Source organism: Myxocyprinus asiaticus, chromosome 44, assembly GCF_019703515.2.
Source record: "Myxocyprinus asiaticus isolate MX2 ecotype Aquarium Trade chromosome 44, UBuf_Myxa_2, whole genome shotgun sequence".
In the NCBI taxonomy this organism is placed as follows: domain Eukaryota; kingdom Metazoa; phylum Chordata; class Actinopteri; order Cypriniformes; family Catostomidae; genus Myxocyprinus; species Myxocyprinus asiaticus.
The window spans coordinates 13,844,975-13,866,964 of NC_059387.1; the positions used below are offsets into that span (position 1 = coordinate 13,844,975).

The 21,990-nt window shown below is 38.7% G+C and overlaps 1 protein-coding gene across 1 annotated transcript in view; it reads left to right on the plus strand.

Moving 5' to 3' along the window:
* LOC127434715 (transcriptional activator GLI3-like) overlaps positions 1–21,990 on the plus strand; it is a 158,744-nt gene that overhangs the window by 22,986 nt on the left and 113,768 nt on the right. Inside the window, exon 2 of the mRNA XM_051687628.1 lies at positions 4,537–4,710. Coding sequence (XP_051543588.1) covers positions 4,578–4,710 — 133 coding nt within the window. The 5' untranslated portion in view covers positions 4,537–4,577. The remainder of the gene's footprint in view (positions 1–4,536; positions 4,711–21,990) is intronic.

The window sequence follows — 21,990 nt, forward strand, 5'->3', positions numbered from 1 at the left end:
CTTGTCATTGAGTTGGCATAATGTGTCCGATCCGAAGATACTGGAATTCCCAGAAACAACATGCTGACTGCCTGTGTGATCATTTTGTCTGAAAATGGCTTTCAAATAAATTTTACCTTCCTTATAAGCCTTATAGGGTGCTCTACTAGGATATATCTTAAAAACTTTATACTCCTTCCTCCATTCATCCTCTACTCTTTTTATTTTAAACTTCATATGTTCCTCACATATTTTCCCCTGCTCTATGGAGTATGCACTGCTTTAAGTGGAATGTCTTCTGAGGGACAGCTCTGTAGTGACACTTATCCCTCAAACCCAAAGTTTTACACCCCAAACCCATCATTTCAAAAACCAAAACCCCAATTCCTCTATACAGAAATTTCAGCCTTGAACTTTAACCACAGTCTGAACCCTATCATTAGTTTATACTCAAAAACTTTCTTTTAACTTTTGACTATGAGCTAATATTTGCCCTGGAAACATTTCAAACAAAACACTCAGTACCCTGTTTTAAACTAACCCAGTATCACATACCCACTAAACCCAAAATCTGTTCTCTTGACCAGTGGCGCCTGCAGCTGTACGGGCTGTACGCACTGTGCGTACCATGAGCGCTCCGATTGACCTGAGAAACATTTGCTCTCTGAATATTTCATCAATCATGAAATGTGTCCCGTATTTCTGTTGGCCGTTTAAAAGAGCAATGCCCAATCTGAGAATGAATAATTCTTTTGGGTTGGTTCTTTTCTGTGAATTGGTCAAACAGGCTTTCAAAACGGTCTGAATCTATTCGTGATTCAGTGCAATTCGTTCGGTCCGCTCGCTGGAATCATTTGGAGCGGTTTCTCAGACAGTAAAACAGTATTGGGATATTTACGAATACAGCGCTGGATACATTGGAAATGTACCTACAGTCAACTGAAACGAAAGGCTGTCTTTTTGAGAGGCAACTTTGAGAAACTTCAGCTAGTGCTGTGTCATGTGAACAAGAGGCTGTTCAAACTGAATGTGTTTTAGCATCCGCTTGCGCTGTTTTTCAATAGTTTTCCATGTAAACAGTTGCTAGTTGGATGTTTTTTGACAACTGTGTCACGTTTCACTGTGTTTTTAGCATCTCTCACAGGAGCGCTGCATTTTTAGAAGCTGTGTCAAGTTAAAAAGAACTTCAACTGATAAAAACATACCTCGAGACACCTGCGTTCTGCTCTATTCATTGTGATCCATTTTGCTTTTTAAGCGTGAAAATGCATCTGTCTGAATGGTTACTGGAAGAAATGCTTTAGCCAATAGTTACATGAATGCTACTCATCCTCAAGAAAATAAAACAAATGCTTATCTTAAAGTCACCAGAATTGAATGCTTTGGTGTTGTTTTTTGCACACAAAAAAATCTCACGGGGGGAGCATGCCCCTGGACCCCCCTAGATATAAGGTTTATTAGGCAGATTTCTGTGTGTACCCTCAGATTAAATCCTGCAGGCACCCCTGCTCTTGACCTTTAAATTAAAACTCTAATCCGCTCACCTGCACACCAGAGACCATAAATCCAATCACAAATTCCACCGTATAGAAACCGTCTTTGGTTTATAAGAAGTATGCTAGTGAGGAGCATGTAAAAACTCTGAAAGGAAATGATGTTTACATGATGACAAGGTGAAGACGAACACCTTGAAGTTTGAATTTTATCAAGCTGAGTCAAAACAGTATTTCAGTTGTGACTTTGATGTACCATTCACAGCTGACTTTCAACTCCTAGCTTTTGTCAGCAGAGTGTATAATTTATGTTAAATTGATTTGCTTAATGTGCTTAAAATAAGAATTTTTTTTTTTTTTTTTTTTGAAGGCTGAATTACGGTATTTTAAACCTGGTTAATCACTTCTCTTTTTGTGAGAAAGGATTATGGACCAGAACACAAAAAAAAAAAAAAAAAAAAAAAAAAGCTAATTGGCTGTGGAACACTGTTAGTGCAAGGAATAAGCATTAATATGATAATTTACATTTATTTTGGGAAACAGCTGTCACCAAACAGTGGTTTTATGTCATTCTATTGTGTGGTTCTTCGATTCAGGGCTTTTAGATACCAGGATTTAACATACTGGCACTTACATTAAGGCCATAAACTTATCATCTGTTCATTTCATGCCAGCACTACTTAACACTGTGTTATTGACCTACACGCTATACAGTACACCTGTATGTAATAAAACTACAGTATTGAATTTCACAGACTCATTGGGCAAAAGAAAATGACTAAATAATCTCATCTAATGAGCAAATAATCAACTGTGTAATCCGATGGGAAAGAAAAATCACAAATTTGATCTAATTTTTTTCTCTTCTAGACAAAAAAAGAGATTAAATGGAGAGTTGGGATGCACTGTTAAAATATTTGTGTGCTGATACCAATATGCGATTATTTAGATCATCATCTACCAATACCAATAGTATCGTGGTTCTGCTTTTACAATTTTACATTTTGCACATACAATTTATGTGGGATATGCGGAAGAGATAAAAAGATACAAGATAAAAGTATAAAATAATAGAGAAAGAAAGAGTGTTGCTGAGGGGTGAAGTTGGGTGGAGAAGCGTGGAGAATCAGGATTTCTGAACACCTGTGGGAGTAGGTGGCACAGGCCAGGTCAGTGGGATTATGGGTGAAAAGGTCCCGGTATTAATTGCTGCAGTTGTACAGCCGGCCGCCCCATGGAGCACACAAAAGACATGTCAGCTATGCTTGAGTGGACACAATTTCACCGTTTTTGCTTGTCCACAGGAATGTGTATGTCCCGACTCTCGATCTCTTTTCTCGTCTCTCCACACTTTTTTCCTCTTTACCTTTGCTCCACTATCAGGCTGTGTAGACCGACTTTTGGGAAATTTTTACCCTTTTTGACACACATTGCTATGTTTCAACAGTACCACAGTTACTAACCAAACAGATAACCAAACAGATTTGCCTGACCATCCTCACAAGAATTTATGTCAACATTTATTCATCTCCATTAACAAATCAAAAGGCTAAAAAATTTCCTTGCATGCAAAACAAACAACCAAAAGGAAAAATGAAAATCATAAGTCTTGATAATTGCATGGTTGTTCCATTTTTTTCTGTTTTGTAAACCAGGATTGTTAGCAGATGTTGTATCGAGCTGAAAGTGAACACACACACTCGAGCGGTTGAGAAAAAAAGTCCCTAAACAAACAAAGCTAACTGTGTTTGTCACCCCCCCACCAGATTCAAGCACTCTGAAGTTGAATAGCTGTGTTGTAAATCCCAGACAGCTGCCTCTATATTCCCCTTGTAACCTACTCCTGTCAGAGACTTAGAGAACGATTAGAAATGTTGTTAGACCATTTCAATGATTCTATTACAACAGACAGAAAGACTGAACATTTACATCAATTATAGCTGATTTGTAGATTCACAAAGGTGGAATTTGCTTAATGGAAATACGCATATTTCAAATGTGTGTATTTTTAACTTGTCATCTCATATTCCAGTGTGAAATGGATTTAAGAATAAAATTTGACTAACTAGTAAATCTGTATCAAGGCCTTGATGGGGGGGGCCCAGAACTTTTAATGTAGTATGAACCCAAAACCATCAAATTAGGTTTAAAGGGATAGTTCACCCAAAAATGAAAAATTCTCTCATCATTTACTCACCCTCATGCCATCCCAGATGTGTATGACTTTCTTTTTTCTGCAGAAAACAAATGAAGATTTTTAGAAGAATATGTCAGCTCTGTAGGTCCTCACAATGCAAGTGAATGGTGGACAAAATTTTAAAGCTCCAAAAAGCACATAAAGGCAGCATAAAAGTAATCCATATGTCGTCAGTGGTTAAAGCTATATCTTCAGAAGCAATATGATGGGTGTGATGAGATTTTTTTTTTTACTATACATCTACACTTTCACCTTCACTTTCACATTCTGAAAGTGAAAATGTAGATTTTTAGTAAAAAAGGAATTTATCTGTTTTTCACCCACACCTATCATATTGCTTCTGAAGATATAGCTTTAACCACGGGAGACTTATGGATTACCTTTATGCTGCCTTTATGTGCTTTTTGGAGCTTTAAAGTTTTGTCCACCATTCACTTGCATTGTGAGAACCTACAGAGCTGACATATTCTTCTAAAAATCTTTGTTTGTGGTCAGCAGAAGACATAAAGTCAGTCACATCGAGGATGGCATGAAGGTAAGTAAATAATGAATTTTCATTTTTGAGTGAACTATCCCTTTAAGTAAAACACTATCTTTGCTGAGTTGTAGAATTGGGGTGATAAGGCCTCTTAGCACTCTGATATTCCCAAAAGAAATCTCAGACAGGCAGTCATGTGCATGGTTTTACAAATAATGATTAAATATCTGTTCTTGGACATCCATAATTGTTAGTAAATTGTTAAATGGGTAATTAAAAAAAATTAGGCAGCTTCTGTTTTGAAGATTGAAGGTCAGTGTCACACATAAAGGTCTTTCCCAGACTCATCTGCATTCTTCTTACTTTTGACCTCTTCCTTGAACCTGCAGGTATTTTGTCTTGATGTGGTACTGAGGAATGCACAGTTGTCATGGAAACCCAGTCCCAGACCAGTTCTGCAGCAGAGAAGAAGAAGAGAGTGGAGACCATCGTAGCCACCAAGAGCGCATCCTCCCGCACAGACATCAGTGAGAAGGCCGTGGCCTCCAGCACTACCTCCAACGGTACAGCTTCACCCCTTCAACTTTCGTCTTTTCTTTCTTTCGTTTTTAAACCATCAAACAGCTGATCAACCATCTAGGCCTATTTGGTCCAGCTAAAAACCATGTAAAATAGCTACCAGCATATAATGGTTGTAGCTTGATTTTTCAGCAGGGTTGTATCAATCGCTCTCCTTTCTCACCATCTTAAGTGATGAAAAAGTCACACAAATGTATTTGCGTATGCATGCATGTGTGTTTTTGAGTGTGTGTCTTGGTTGATGAGTGGTTTGAGTTTTGTACCACTCCATATGAGAGCCTCTGGTGAAATGGCAGGAAGTCAGAAAAAGAATTTCCTTTTTTTTGTGAAGGAGGGCATCGTTAATTGCTCTTATGAGCTCTCTCTCGTTCTCTCTTTCACTGTTATTCATTCCCAGATGGCCAGCTCTCTTTCATTAATTAGAGGTGGGGGGACGGGTTTGGGGAGGGGTTGGGGGGCAGAGATGGGGGATAGGGCTTTTACTGTTGAGGAAAAAGCATGGATGTAATTTGGCTTGCTGATTGTGGATTTTTCTCTGTAATGCAAGGGTAATTACTCCTCTGAACAACATAAGGTTTGTCTTGGAAAGTTTGCTGCAGCGATCATGTGGCCAAGATTGCAGTCCTACACTCAGGGGAGAAACCCGGGGGTTCACTTCTAAATGAAAACCATCACCCTCAACATGCCACAGAACTCAAGTTTAACATTCCAAGCAAACTGTTTATGAAATAGTAAGGCATAACAAATCTTTCATCCATAATGCGTTTTAACATTTCTAATTTGCAGATTCAAGATATGAAGGATTATATCAGCTGTCAGAGATCATGTGGCACTTTCATTGTGCCTTTTTTAAGGATTACACCCAGAGGAAAATATTACTCATTCATAGCTCAGGAGACTTTATGAAACTGTTATGTTATCAACTTTGTCTTTCTTCTAAAATGTCTTAGGATGTGGATGGCATAGCTCAGAGAAGATCTCAGACTTTTGATTGCAGACTTTGGTATTTTGGCAAATCTGAGCACAAGTGAGACATTGCTGAGATCTCTTGTGAAACTCTGGAGGAGACACGTGAGATTACAGGGGGCTTTTTGTCAAGAGAAAATTGTTTATAATTTGTTCTCTCATTTTTGTCTTGGAGGAATATTCCAGGTTCAGTACAAGTTAAGCTCAATCGACAGCATTTGTGGCAAAAAAAGTAATTTTGACCCATCCCTCCTTTTCTTTAAAAAAAAGCAAAAATCTCGGTTACAGTGAGTCACTTACAATGGAAGTGAATGGGGGCCAATTTCTTGAACATTAAAATACTCACTGTTTTAAAAACATAGCACATGTAATTTTGTAAACAAAATTACACAAAATTACACATTGTAAACAATATGCATGTAAACATAATTTTAGTGTGATAAAATCACTTACTAACCTTCTCTTTGTAAAGTTAGAGCCAATTTTACAACTTCATTGCCATGACGATGTAACTGCGTAAACCCTAAAACGCTAAAACGCTAATAGTTAACGATTTAAACAATTTCACAGCTCAAAAATACACAAGTTTTAACAGAAGAATTAATGTTAAGTGCTTTTATAAAATTATTAGCTTCACATTTCTGGCTTTTTAAAACCTCCAGAAATGTGCCCCATTCGCTTCCATTGGAATTGCCTCACTGTAACCTCAAAATTTGCTCTCTTTTTTAAATTGTTTTATTTCTGTTGTGATCAACACTATGCCACACAAGCTGTCAACTGAGTTTAACTTGTATTGAACCCAGAATATTCCAAAAGAGATCTCATTTGTGATTTTTCTTTCCTGTGGGCAGAGCAAACTGTAGAAGTTGTTTTGGAGGCAGAATGTGATGGAAATTTTTATAAGTTCACATACCAATGTAGTAAACTTGTTCAGTGTTTTCTAAAGCTCTGATTCCAGTAAGCAGCCCTGACCACAAGCCCTAAACAGAACCATAATGAGCTATCCATCACAACAGACCCCAGACCTGCTCCCCGAAGGGCCTTGCCACAGCCATAAGAAAGCTTACACATTCCTGGTGTGGTTATAATTACCCTGCATTCTCTTGGTCTCCCAATACTCATAACCTCTTATCTGATGTAACCTAAACCCCGTCAACTTTAACCCGTGTCACCCGGGCAGCCCCCTCAACGCTAACAAAAGGCAATTGTGAGCAGCCCAACAGTGGCAGCGGTCTATTGTTCCTCCTCTTTCACAGACACAGGATCAGCCAGTTATGGTGCAGTATTAACCTTTAACTTCAAGATAAACACCAGAACTAATCCTAGATCAGTCTAGGCATGTCCCAGTGATGTGCAGAAGGGGAAACCCCAAATAATACAGCGAGAATGTGGTGGTGGTGCAGAGCTGAAGTTTTAAAAAAAGAGATGAAATACAAGCTTGCCAACATGAATGATTCTGAGAAAGAATAGCTTCTAAGGGAGCAAAGGAATCCAGGTGTTTGATAAGACTGTTTGATTTCACTTGGGAAAAGATAACAGATTCACAGTATTTTTTAAATTAATAGAAGAAAAAATGCAAGTATTTCTAGCCATACTGCTGGTAAAAAAAAAAGCTTAAACGAGACTAAGCTGGTCAGTCTAGTCTGTTTGCTGGCTTTAGAGGAGTTTTGACCACTTTTAAGCTGGTCAGACCAGGAGACCAGTTGGAGACCAGCTTGGACAGGCTGGGAGACCAGCTAGACCAGGTAGCTAAGACCAGCAAACCAGCTTAGGCTGGTTTAAGCTGTTTCTTAGGGTTACTAACACTCAATAGTGCAAGCACATTTCTCTTTTTCCATTTTCTTCTCCTTTATCCTAATACTTTTCTTCCTTTCTACTTTCCAAAGTTTATGAAAAAGTTTAGCCGCGCTGTGTGATTGTGCAGGCTTGGTGGGGAGCATTCCCACATGGATAGCTAAAGACTGGCACAGGCCTGCACGGCATTCATCTGCGGACCCGCTCCCCCGGCCTGTCAGCTCAAAGGAACCGACTGTGCCACCACAAAGGCCTGATTGGTCCTCTTTGGAAGGGGCGAAGGGAGGGGGGCTTCCCTCCTCCTCAGCTCACATCATTTGCTAGGCAGGTGGACCACAAAGTCCCCTGATTCTATTGTTGCTGCCTGAACCGTGAGAGGGAGAGAGAGAAAGAGAGAAAGAAAGAAAGAAAGAAAGAGAGAGATGTTCGTACGCTTCGGCTGAATAAACCTGGTCGTCATGGGATAATTTGTTAATTAAAAAGGAGAAAGGGGCGAAAAGGCACCCGCCTTTCAGAGAGGACAGTGGGACAGAGGGAGAGAGAGAATGAGAGTGCAAAAGAGTTTCAGGATTGTTGGTTTGCTGTACTTTGTCATGGATGCCACAATGATGAAATGAACATGAAAGAAGGACACATAAGGAACGGAGGGAGAGACATAGGAAAAAAAGGAGGGAAAAGAGTGTGGATTGTCAGGCAAAGATTGTGCAGTGTATTTCTTGAGGTGCAAGTTTCGCTCCTTATAGGAATAGTTAACGCTGTATGACTTTTTTCTTATGTGGAACACACAGTGTGTTTTTTTTGCACCCTGGTGCAAGTAGCATCTGCCACACAAAAGTATCATAGACTTCTGAAGTCATGTGACAGGTTTGTATAACGAACAGATCTGATTTGAAGTCATTATTCACTGAAAATCTTCCACTCCGCTATAGCTCTCAAATCAAATATGACAACATTGATGTCAATGTTTGGTCACAAGCAGAGATGGGTAGTAACATGCTACATTTACTCCGTTACATTTACTGGAGTACATTTTTGGAGAAATGTTCTTTTAAGTGTAGGTTTAATAGTACATTTCAAATGAAAATGTTTTACTTTTACTTTGTTACAATGGGCGACATTCCTTTCGTTACATTACTGGTTTTAATTAAATAAGTTTTAACAAATGCATAATTTATTGAGAGATTTTTGAATGGGACTTTTACGACAGTGTAACTTTGCAGCTGTGCTCTGTCACTCGATTTGAGCTCATCACTGCAGCTGCAGCAAGCGCTCAAAACAAACACTTTCATCATGCAATGCCTTCATTTACACTAAGACAAGCGGATATTTCAAGATTAGAATTGCAGCTCCAACTTAAGAAAACTCGTTGTGGTGAATTTTGGTGACTGTGATAACGTGAGCCTGTCTGTGTTGTGGTGATGGTCATTTTATTTATGGGCTCTTATGACATCAGTTTAAAAGTATACATTTTTATATAAGTGCTGAAATATATCAGTGCCTACTGTATAAATCCATGTAAACATCCATGTAAGTGTAAATGCCTTTTGCTCTACCGATCACATGCATGACTCCTGGAACATTTTTGCGCGTGCACACTGCACAGCAACTTTGCATTTAACAGATGCGACGTGTTTTTCTCATGGACAACGGAGAACAAGACCTGAACTTAAATACATTAACATTTTGTCTGACATCTCCTTAACTGTGTTGCATTGAAGAAAGAAAGTCATATAGGTTTGGAACAACGTGAAGATGAATGATGAAAGAATTTCCAATAATAATTATAATATTAATAATAATTATTATTATTAAATTATTATTATTATTATGTAATACATGTTAAATGTATATTATGTAATGGAATATTGGGATTTAAACATCCATTATGTTTCATATGAAAGTAACTAGTTACTTGCTACTTGAGTATTCTTTTAATTGAATACTTTTTACTCTTACTAAATAAGGGACATATTTTCTGAACTTCCTGGGTTTTCTTTTAAACGTGCCCCAACAATAAAGGATAAACTGGTGGAAGTTACCTTCCAGCTCCAAGATGGGATACCTGGCTAAGACAACCGAAAGGAAATTTTAGCTGTGGCAGTGGCAACTATTTTATCAGCATGGTTAAAAGCAATTCTTTTGAGGACACAAGACATAAGAAGATGTAAGACATCAAGGACTTTATCAACTGTAATTCCACTTATGTAAGATGTAGACTGGAATGCCCCTGCAAATGCTTTTACATAGGTCTTACCAAGAGGAGGTTAAGTGAAAGAGTGGCAGAACACAGGTACGCAATACACACTGGCAACACAAACTACCCAATGGCTAAACACTACATCCAAGCCGAACATGGAAATGACAGCACTTTGAAAGCATTGGGTATAGAACAGGTGTCACTTGGTACCAGGGGTGGAGATAGGTTAAAAAGACTAAAGCAGCATGAGACTTACTGGATACACACATTAAAAGCTCTTTTGTATCCTGGTCTCAATGAGGACATTGATTTTTCTCCATTTCTGTAATCATGGACTGAACTTGTATATTGTGTTCTTGGTAATATTGAGGTCTGATTTATATGGTAATGTAAAACTGTGCCTGATTCTATGTGTAAATTATTATTATATATATTTTCTTTATACATACATTACACTCTTTGTATTCTGTTTTCTTTATATTGCAATATTAGTATGTCTAAGTGTTTAATTTGTTTTTGATTATTGGTGTTAAATAACTTCAGGCCTCTAGTGGCCAGCACCTGTAGTAGAGCACTATGGTGAGACTATTAATTCACTTCCTGTTTCTCCATTTTGTGACACCCTGATGAAGGCCTGTTTGGGCCGATATGCATTGGTGCTTTTTTTAAGATGTAGCCCCTATAATATAGGCTTTTTAATATTGAAATTCCACATGAGTGCCTGGATGTGGATTTATGTTTCCACAATTTTTTTTTTTTCTTTTAATTGTACTTTTACTTGAGTACAGTTTTTGGCTACTCTACCCACCTCTGGTCACAAGAAACGCAAGAACCAAAGGCATTTGTTGTGCCATTTATGTAATCCATATTTGTAGTCCACTTCAGAGCTTTGGCGAAGGGGAAGGTTATCAGTGAATAACAATTTAAATTTGTCAGTGTTTTGTCATGCAAAGCTGTTGTATGGCTTCAGAAGACTTGAAATATAACACACAAGGCCAAGTCCCCATTCACTTTCATTTAATGGAAAAGCGTGACATTGAGATTCTTTATAAAATAAGTAATATGGGTTTGGAACAACATGAGGGCGAGTAAATTATGACAGAATTTTTTTTTTTTTTTTTTTTTTGTGAACTTTTCCCTTTCAAAAAAGGAAAGAGGATCTTTGTTTTTGCTGATTTAGTGTAGCAATGGACTCTTTTAAGACCACAAATTAGTTTGGGTGTATTTTGAGATTACCTAAAAGCCATTATAGCTCTTAACAGAAAAAAAAAAAGAACGGGCTCATGAAAAGGATAAAAGGAGTGGCAGAGCAAACAGAAAGCGAGAAAGGCAGAGGTGACGTTCCTCTTTCTAGGCAGGCATTTAAATGATCACCAGAAAATAGAGGGGAATGTCATCTAACAGAAATAAAGTTCCTGTTAGCAGAGCGGTCAGAAAGTAATTTACAGATAGTCTGTCCCGGCACATCTTTGTGGCGTGCAGATAAGGGTTCATTTCAGCAGGCGGATAGCAGCCACTCTTCCTCGCTCGGCCCTATTCTGCGACACCTGTGATAACAGCTTGTGGAGCCTAATTGAAAATGGGGCCTCAAAATGGATTTTGTCCTTTCCTTTTCCTGTCTGTCTACCTCTCCGAGCCATTTACCCTGACACTTCTTTCATTTTTACGTCCCCCCAGTGTCCCCTCCGTTTTGGTGCAGGGCTGTTATACTAACATGGAATTATTGAATGGGTAAGCGGATGTGTGTGTGTGTGTATGGGGGGTAATTCCGGTATTCCCAGGAGGGAAGGTTTAGTAAATGTGATGCAGGATCATTTCTCTGATGTCAGTGCGCTGACAGCCATATGATCCGTCTTATTAATGAAATCATTGATCACTTGATGGGACTCATAATCAACTGTTTCGACACTCTGTCCTGCTGTTCTCCACCTCTCTCACGCTCATACAATCCCTCACTCTCTCTCTCTCTCTCTCTCTCTCTCTCTCTCTCTCTCTCTCTCTCTCAGAAACAAATAAACATTAGTGCAAACATTTGTACAGTGTTCATTTGTTGATTTAAGCATTTTGGTAGCACATGGAAAGCAGCAACATAAGGCCAAATGTAGAAGGCTTGTTCAGGCTTCCTGTCACAGAGCGCATCAACGCAAGAAAACCGTGTTTACATGAGACTTGAAATCAGCGGGTTATTCTCTGCTTTTGACGTCAAAACTTAAACAGGCATGCGCACATTGGATAAGCAGTTAAAAATACTTATAATACTTAAACACTTACTGTATATGTAGAACATTATAAGGGAGCCAAGTCTCTGTCATGTTAAAAAAGAAAAGTCCCTGATGTATTTTGTGCTTGTTTGTAGTTAAAAGTCCTGCGTTCCACACCAAATCTGAATTTTTCTGGTTATTATTGGGATTTTGGTTGAAACAACGAACTGCTTTTTGGGACTTTATTCATTTTGGACTCTTGTTGCCTCAATGTCTGTGCCTTTCATAGTAATAAACACTAAGAAATATTTGATCATTCTATAAATCGATTTAAAAAAAAATATTGTCCGATTAATCGGTTATTGACCTTTTCCACCTCCTTAGTTATCAGTATCGGCAAAATCCACTATTGGTCGATCTCTAATCTCCATATGCCCATCCGTTTTTGCTTAAAACATTTAAGAACTTACCCCAATAATGGAAGGCCATTTAAGGCGTTCACATGACCTTAGACGTTGCCAGCTTATTAAGGATAATCGGTGTCAAATTGTGCATGTTTGTTTAGTATTTTATTTAGTTTTTGATTTGTCGACTGTGCATAGTAGAGGGAAGAAAAGGAATAGTTTATCCAAAAATGCTGTTTTTATTTACTCACCCTTATGCCGTTTCAAGCCTGCATGGCTTTCTTTCATGTGTGGAGCGCAAAATGAGAAGTGTAGAAGAATGTTTACACTGTTTTTCCTCCTGATGCGTAGTCATTCGTGGCAGCTCCAAAATGACCTCCAAAAACTCAAAAAATGACCAAAAAAAGAGTACAATAAATGTAGTTGATATGACTTGTGCATTATATTTCAAGTCTTCTGAAGCCATTGATAGCATTGTATATGGAGTCACTATTCACTGAAAAATTTATGTAGTTCTCAAATTTCACACTTTCACACGCATATGCATGTTCATTTATGTGTCGTGAACGAGTATGAGATATCAAGAACTAAAGCCATTTGGTGTCATTGTAGGCTAAAACAGGAACTAAATAAATAAAAAAACCTTTTTATTCACTACTCAACATGCTTTTATTTCACACACAGTCTCTTTTTCATGGTTTTCCAATTTGTTTTTACTTTTTCTTTTTGTTATCTCTCCTTCTTTCTACCCCCCCCCCCCATCTCTGTCTGTCACACGCACACACCTTATCTTTTTTTTTCAATTACACACACACACACACACACAAAAGCTAAAAACTTTTATCCTTTTAGTCTCCTCATCCACACCTCCTCTCCCCGTCTCCTCTGGTATTCTGGCCCAGCTCATGCAGAATGCGGCTGAAATTCTTTAGCATTGTTGGGGTCACGGTCCTGTACCTCCGGGCTGAGGGAGGGGAGGGGTGGCCCTTGTCTTGAGTCTGCCAGTCTCCCCCTGGCTGCTGCTCTTGAGCTCATTTCCTGCAGCAGCAGGGAGACGACCAGGCGGCTGGCAGAGGGTGACGTCTTTCTGGGGCCTCAGGACAGGGATTAGCTCAGGCCCTGCTGGTACAGAGGTGGAGAGGGCTTTAACGGCCCTGCCCTACACACACACACACACACACACATTCTTATGTTCAAATGGTTCTGTATTTGATATGGCCTCAGTAGCTCTCCAAAGGTTCTTATTGCTGTCAGAGTGCAGTGTTTAGGAGTAGACTCACGGTCAGATGTTTTTCATGAACTCACTGATGAGCTGCAGGGTTTCGAGATTTGTGTCTGGAATAGAGAGTGAGGATTCCTGGGGAGAAGTTACTTGCAAGCAGTGTTTGGTAGATTACTCCTGAAATGTAACCTGCAACTGATTACAAATGACACAACTTTGTAATATTTTAGATTACATTATTTAGGTAATATAATCTGATTACTTTTGGATTACCTACTGCATATTTTTATGAAAATCTAATCTAAAGTGTATTAAGTATCAATTTACACTCTTTTCGGATATCAAAGATACCAAAGGCTTTCAAACGGAACTTATACTTCAATATAAACTTAAATGAACAAACTATGAACAATATGAGCACTCTCATAGCCATGGCACAGTGGGTAGGGTTTGTGCCACATGCAGGTTCAAGCCCAGCCCACATTGTGTACCGATCCCATTCCCCATTTCCTGTCTATATCTCAATTTCCTATAAACCTAGGCAAAACAAACCCATAACTTACAAAAAAAAAAAAAAAAACATGTCTCATTATATTCTTCACATGCCAAACTATCAGGGCTATACTTTAACATTAATTTTAAAGCCCTTTTTATACTCTATTTCAACAATTGTCTCATTTCCGTCAAATTTTTGAGCATTAAATAGGAATTGCAAGTGGATGGTGATCAAAAGGTTGAAGCTCTAAAAAGCACACAAAGGCAGCATAAAAGTGATCCATACAACTCCAGTGGTTTAATCCATGTCTTCTGAAGTGATCTAATCGGTTTTGGGTGAGAACAGACCAAAATGTAATTACTTTTCCACTGTACATCTTGCCATTGCGGTCTCTAGGCACGATCATGATTTCAAGCTAGATTACACTTCCTAGTGCTTGACGCATGCGCAGAGCACAAGATGGCGCTAGGAAGTGTAATCGAGCTTGAAATCATAATCGCAAGGGAATTACATTTTGGTCTGTTTTCACCCATAAACTATTAGATCACTTTAGAAGACCACTGGAGTCATATTTACTCTTTTTAGAGCTTCAAAGTTTTGGTCACGATTCACTTGCATTGTACGGACCTACAGAGAGAATTTTCAGATTTAGGTGAACAATTAGAATAGAGGAAAAGAGAAAGAGTAGAAAAAGAGATTATAATTGAGTAGCTTGATAAGGAGAGAACCAATGGAGTCTTGTTTATTGGTTAGTGGACATCAGTGGTGTCGTCCCAGAGAGAGCAACAGAGTGAAAGTGTTCTGACCCTGCAGAGAGAATTTATTGTACTCTTTTCTCCCTCCCACTCGCTTTCTCTCTGTCTCTGGCTTTCCTTATATCTTGCTACCCTTCATATTTTCTCCTCTAAGAGCTCTCTAGTCTAATTGTTTTTCCTTCCCCTGTCCATCAAACCTTAATACACATCTCACTGGCTGCTTTTCCTGTTGTGCCTCTGTCCGTCATTTCTCGCTGTAGTGCCCCTCACTGCGAGCTCAGATCAAACAGCCGTAAAGTATGACTGTGATTTTCGATGATTGATTAGTAACAGCTTGATTCCCACCCCACCGTCCTCACTCCTCATTTCATCTCTGCAGTAAATACTTCAGGTAATGGGTGTGTGAGCCACAGTCATTATTGACAGTGAGGGAAGTGAGCTGATAAGGTAAGCTGTATCCTTGTCAGTCAGAACCTGTTCTCTCTCTCATGCAGCTGAGGGAGGGAGTGTCAGAACATCTATTTGTTGTCTTCATCGGATAAGAGATCGGCCCACGTAATTGCTGGCCCTGGGAAGCCAACACTCACTTAGTTAACCGAGCACCTAAAAAGAGATCGATTAAGCTAAGAACGGAGCACGCAGCCTACTGAACTGAGCTGTGTAGAGGGAGAAGACATGTGTAAGAAACATCTTTCTACCAGGCAGTCAAAGTATCTGTGATTACATTGTAAGGACGTACAGTTTGAACCAGGGCAGGCCCCACTTGTGCAACCAATCAATGGCACAGCTTCTGACTCGTACAAGGCAATTCTGCAGAGGCACTGAAGTTCATACAGTTGATCATAGCATACTCATATACACAGAGTTTTTTTTTTCTCCTTTCAGAGCTCATGAAACTATTTTCTGCAAAGCCTGTTTAGACTTAAGTCGGAGTAGAGCCCATATTTAATTTGACACAAATGAAAAAGAGACTGGAAGGGATGGAATTACAGTCCATTCAGTATATAGGGGATAATGACTGGCTGACTGTATGTTATCCAACGTATTACATGGCTACTTGGGAAATAATAAATAAAAGCAGAGGCTATTTGCACAGCGATATATACACTTAGTGTAAAGAGCAACAAAATTATCTTCTTTGCACTATGGTGTTAGTTGTAAATAGTTGGCAGGTACTTTTTGCACCCCTAATTATATACTAACATACTGTATAGGGGCATCACTGCAACATGTTTATTGTGTTTTTTCAGACTTCCAAAGACACCCTACGCCCACCCCTAAACCTAACCCTAACCTTCCCTTACAAAAATTAACAATGGTTTTACTACAGTAACCATAGTATCACTATGGTATTTTGTAGTACAATCATAGTAGCCACAAAATTAAAACATTGTTACTATATTAACACATATTACTCTAGTAACGCCATGGTTAATTACATTAAAACTCTGGCTTCCACCCAAAAAACATGGTTACTCCAATCTTTTTATTTCTTTTCTCCCTTCTTCTCCCCAATTTGAAATGCCCAGTTCCCAATGCGCTCTAAGTCCTTGTGGTGGCGTAGTGACTCGCCTCAATCTGGGTGGCGGAGGACGAATCTCAGTTGCCTCCGCATCTGAGATGGTCAATCCATGCATCTTATCACGTGGCTTGTTGAGAGCGTTACTGCAAAGACATAGTGTGTGTGGAGGCCCACGCTATTCTCAGTGGCATCCACGCACAACTCACCACGTGCCCCACTGAGAGCAAGAACCACACATTATAGCGACCATGAGGAGGTTACTCCATGTGACTCTGCCCTCCCTAGCAACCAGGCCAATTTGGTTGGCTGGAGTCACTTGGCACGCCCTGGATTCGAGCTCACGACTCCAGGGGTGGTAGTCAGCGTCAATACTTGCTGAGCTACCCAGGCCCCGGTTACTCCAATATTAATAGTAAAACCATGGTTAATTTTACCCGGCTCAAACCTTTCTCTAAACTCCCCGGCCATCAATCACTGTGAGGAAATCAACCTCAAATAAAAAAATAAAAGATGTTTCAACCAATCAGAATAAAAAAAAAATCCATAATGTTGCAATCTAAGTGGCCAATTACACTTGTAACGAGTAGTTGCTGAGATGAGATGCTGGATCTAATTGCAGGCTTTTAATGAAGATGATGAAAGCGAAACAAACAAACGTGAACTCAAATATCAACAAACAAGAACTGACAAAGAGGGAACAAACTAGAGGGTATTTGTACACACAAGGGCTAATGAGGGAATGGAGAACAGGTGCGAACAATGGGGAACAGATGGCAGCGATAAGGGCAGTGCATTATGGGAAATGTAGTCCAGGGGAAACAGAAGACAGAGGACAAAAACTACTTCAAAATAAGAGTCCATGGAAACACAACGGAAACACACTGTGACAACACTGAACACATATTTGTGTCCATCTACGCTGTTTTTCAATTGTTTTCTCGCGCTAGACAGACATTTTTGACTGTTGTATTGTGCCTCACTTTTTTCAAGTGTCTTGCGCAGGAGTGTCGCATTTTTTTTATATAGCATGTCAAGTTAAAGAACTTTAACTTTTAAAAACACGTCTAGAGACACTTGCATTATTTTCCATTTATTGTGCTGTGTCTACTGCTTTTTAGATGCAAAGACTCTTTCTGTGTGAAAGACGTATATACCTAGTTGAGTACCTTTTCACAAATTTCCAGTGGAGGAAAAAATTAATGCGTTGTGAATATTAGAAACTGACAGCAAGGTACACAAGAGTAAGACACAACAGTGGGTGGATAGGTGAAGCGGTGACTGAAGAGGTGGGCATACTGTGAATTAAATATGCCATCTACTCTCACTAAAGTCTATTGAACTAACTCATAGTTTTTTTTTTTAATAGTTTTTGTTCTGTGTACATTTTTTGGTGTACTTAGTTATGGTAGCCACCTCACTTTATACTGTTTGTTAACTTGCATTTTTAATGTAATGGATGTGAAAAATTGCAGTCAGGTTTCCTTGAAATCATAAAAAAGCTATTTATACTCAGTCCAGGACTGTCACAATGTTTTGCTGTCAGACAGTGTTAATATCTCTCTTTTTAATTCCCCTTATTATTTTAATTGATTTTAGTGATATTGAAAATTGTTGCATTATTTGAATACAAGTTTGTGAATTAGATGCCCACTGTATCCACACTTTATGGAAATGTGTGATTTATAGGAAAGAAAGTGATAATAATGAAATGTGACAGCTTTCCAAATTACTGTTTTTTTTTTTTTTTTTTTTTTCAAAACTGAATTAGACGCACACATACACACAGCTTGTCCTGTCTTTCCTGTGAATAATTTGGCAACCTCATGACTTCATTGCTGTGCATTTGAGAGGGGCAGACTGGCCTGTTTTACACCCGTCTCCTCATCAATGGTACCTTTGTATAGTTCTGGCTCTGCCTCCGCTCAGCATGGGTCCAGCGAGAGAAAGAGACCCAGAGAGGAGTAGAGAGAGAGAGAGAGAGAGTGTTAAAAAAATATTGCATTAAAACACATTTTGCATTCTGCTGTACAACTGTGATTCTGATTTGACAACAGCGACATCATTTCCTGCTTGATTTACACCTTGTCTTTTTTAACTTGTCAAAAATGATACCGTGTCATTGGTTAACTCAGTAATGAGACAGCTATAGACTCAAGCTAGACTGTTTTCTACAACATCACGGCTTCTTCGCAGATCAGTTAGCGTCGACAGTCAGTACAGTCATCCAGAAGCACATCCTTTTTTGACAAAGAGAAGAAGGAACAAAACTAGAGAGCACATGTTAGAGATAAAAGCACTGTGAGAGAGAAGCTCATTGGCAGAAGGTTTAAGAGAATTTAATGCCATGTCTTTGGAGATATTTAGGATTGTCAGTAATGATGACTGAGGAGTGTATCTCATTACATTAACAGTCTCTTGGGCTGTACATGTGGGTGGATGAAGAGAGACTTGAATTTATGATCTGGGATTGGGCTGAATACCTAAGCATGATGGGGCAGACTCGGTAGTAAAGCCATGTTGATTCTTATAACCTTTCTACCAAACTATAAACTCATTTTCATTTATGCATTTATCCAAAACTTCCTGGGAATCAAACCTGTGCATTCCCTCTCAATATATTCACCATGGTTTTACAATGTTAATATCTTAGTAATCATGTTTTTTTGGCCGCAAACCATGGCTTTACTGTAGTAGTAACCATGGCAGTTCCATGTTTTTTTCCATTTTTTTTTAACAGAAACCATGGTTTTACTATCATAATATTATAGTAACTATGAAAAGTAACCTTGCTTTTTGGTGGAAACCATAGTGTTAATACAATACTGTATCCATATAGTAACCATGGTTTTACTATAGATTAACCATGGTTAATCTTGTGGTTACTATGGTTTTAATAGCAAAACCATAGTAACCACAAAATTATGATTTTTATTACCACAGTTTTCATTTTCCTGTATTATTACTATGGTTTCACTATGAATATCATGGTTAAAATATGGTTACTGTACTAAATTCTTGGTAAATGTAATGCGAGAGTGCAAAACTTTTTCAGAGGGAACGCAAAACTTATTGCGAGGGCATGCAAATTACTGCGAGGGAATGCAAAACTTATTGCGAGAGGATTCAAAATGTATTGCAAGGGCACGCAAAATGTATTGCAAGATAATGCAAAACTTGTTGCCAGGGAATGCAAACAAATGTGAGGGCATGCTAAACTTATTGCGAGGTTACGAAAACTTCTGCGTGGGAATGCCAAATTTTCCAAGGGAATGCAAAAGTTATTGTGAGGGCACGCAAAACTTTTGCGAGGGAATGCGAACAACTGTGAGGGTATGCTAAACTTATTGCGAGGGCACGCAAACTACTGTGAGGGTACATGAAACTTATTGCAAGAGAATTCAAAACGTATTGGATGGAAACGCAGAACTTGTTGCAAGGAAATGCAAAACTTATTGCGAGGGCATGCAAAACTTTTGTGAGGGAATGCAAACTACTGCGAAGGAATGCAAAACTTTTGTGAGGGAATGCAAAACTTTTTGTAAGGGAATGCAAACCACTGCGAGGGAATGTAAAACTTATTGTAAGGGATAAATCTTGCGAGTGCACTTAAGACTATTTCAGAAAACAAATTCCCACCCTTGATAGGTCAGAAAAACTGCATGCATCATAATTCGTTAAAAAGCAACAACTTTAAAATAGTTTTAGATTAGGAGTCTAGCATGTCACACCACATGGACACATCAAGGCTCCCCAATCTGGACCCCATTTGTGTGTATTTCTAAACGAGAGAAGGCCTAGTTTGAAACTACACTAACTATTATTCCTCTCTTTCTTAGTATCTCAAAGTCTAATAAAAAAGATTCAGTTCAGATAACTGGACCAAATTAAATATATCGTCAATCTGCAAAATCTACTTTTTCTTGTCTAAGTGACAAAAAAGATTAGTGGATGTCCCAAAGCGCATTTTTACCGGATTATGACGCATGATTACCCCAGTTAAAAAGTTTTGAACAATGACTAATATTCTGTATCTTGATAATCTCTTGCAGGTGTCTTAGACTGGAATGAAAATTAAAAATACCAGGACTTTTGTGCAAAAGACACATTGCCTTTACTCACTCATGAAGAATTCGTAGTTTTGAATGTGCAAGATAACTTTATGGAGCTGGTTAAACAGACCAACAACAATTTGGTGTTTTTTTGCCACAGAGGAATTGTCATGTTGTTTTAATGTTTTCATACTTTTTGTTTGGAATCCTGATTGTCGTGTTATTTAACGAGGTTTGGCTTGAAGGTTGGAATTCTGATTGTTACGGTGGCTTGTGAAAGAGGCCTTATGTCTGAACGGGGCAGCTGAGAAACTGTAAGCATCAACAGCTGCACCTTCAAAGGCCTGCAGTGTGTTACACGGTTTCACCCAAAGCTGTCTTCTTTCACGCCGAAGCTCAGACATTCATCAGAGCAGCACAGCACACACAAATACCTCTGCCAACCAACCAGTTTCCTTTCTCTCCTCTCCTCTCTTCATATCTCATTCTCTCTCTGTGAATCATACATTATGGAACTTTCCTTTCTTTCAAGAGAATACATTGTGACTTGATTTTGCAACCTGTAATGAATCCTTTACTAGTGTTTTGACTGTTCATATGTAGATTTTTCTACTAAGATTTTACAAAACCAGCAAAAAGTTTAAGAAATTACATGTTTTACCTATTCTACTTAAGTTGTTTCCTATCATCTGAGTAATATCAATGTTCAGGAGTAAATACAATTAATTTACAGTGTCCCTAATGAGTATTCGGACACTTAAATCATACTTCAAAATTATGAATGTTGTAATTAGATACCAAAATATCAAACCAAGTGGCATTTATTTTAAAGAAAGAAACCACAAGCACACTTTTCAAGCAAAACATTTCACAATAAGAAGCTTGTTAGGTTTGAAATGCTAAAACAATAGATGGATTGTTCAAAATGAGGACAAAAGGTATTTGGACACTCTATGGCTGTGTCTCGTTTGGAAGGCTGCGTCCTCCGGAGGTCGCATTTGTTGGCCGCATACGTCATCGAGGCTGTCTCGTTTCAGTAAAGCGAGTAGGACACTTTGAATGCAGCCTTCGAATGCAACCTTCTTTCATGGGAATGCATGAGGTGTATCCTTCGTGGGCACTCATAACCCACAATTCTTTGCTTCAACGGAAATGTCTAAAAAACATTATGCCAATTTGCCCGTAAATATGATGTTCAAAAGAAAAGAATGTTAATTTCCAAGTTGAAGTACCTCAGTAGATGGGTGCAGAGTATATAATATGTATAATTATATTAATATATAATTAAAATAAAGTATTAGACTAAAAGTACACCTGTAAAATCTATTTTCTTTTCTCTTTACATCATTATAACTCTCCTAAAATGTACCTCATACATTCACTTCTAAAGGGACTTTGTTCCCTTCTCACTCAAAGCGCTCCCGCTTGTTAAAGAGTGGCGTGCTGTCATAGCAACTATGTTATGTTCCATTTCCGTTTGTCCTACGAAGGCTGTCTCGTTTAAACAAGATTTGTTTAAAGGAGGACACTCGGTATACTGCAGCCTTCAAAGGACGCGTCCTACCTAGCACGCAGCCTTCGAAACAAGACAGACTATGGTTTTCAAACATTAGTGGAACATGTCTATAGTTGATGTGATGAACAACACCTGTGGTTAC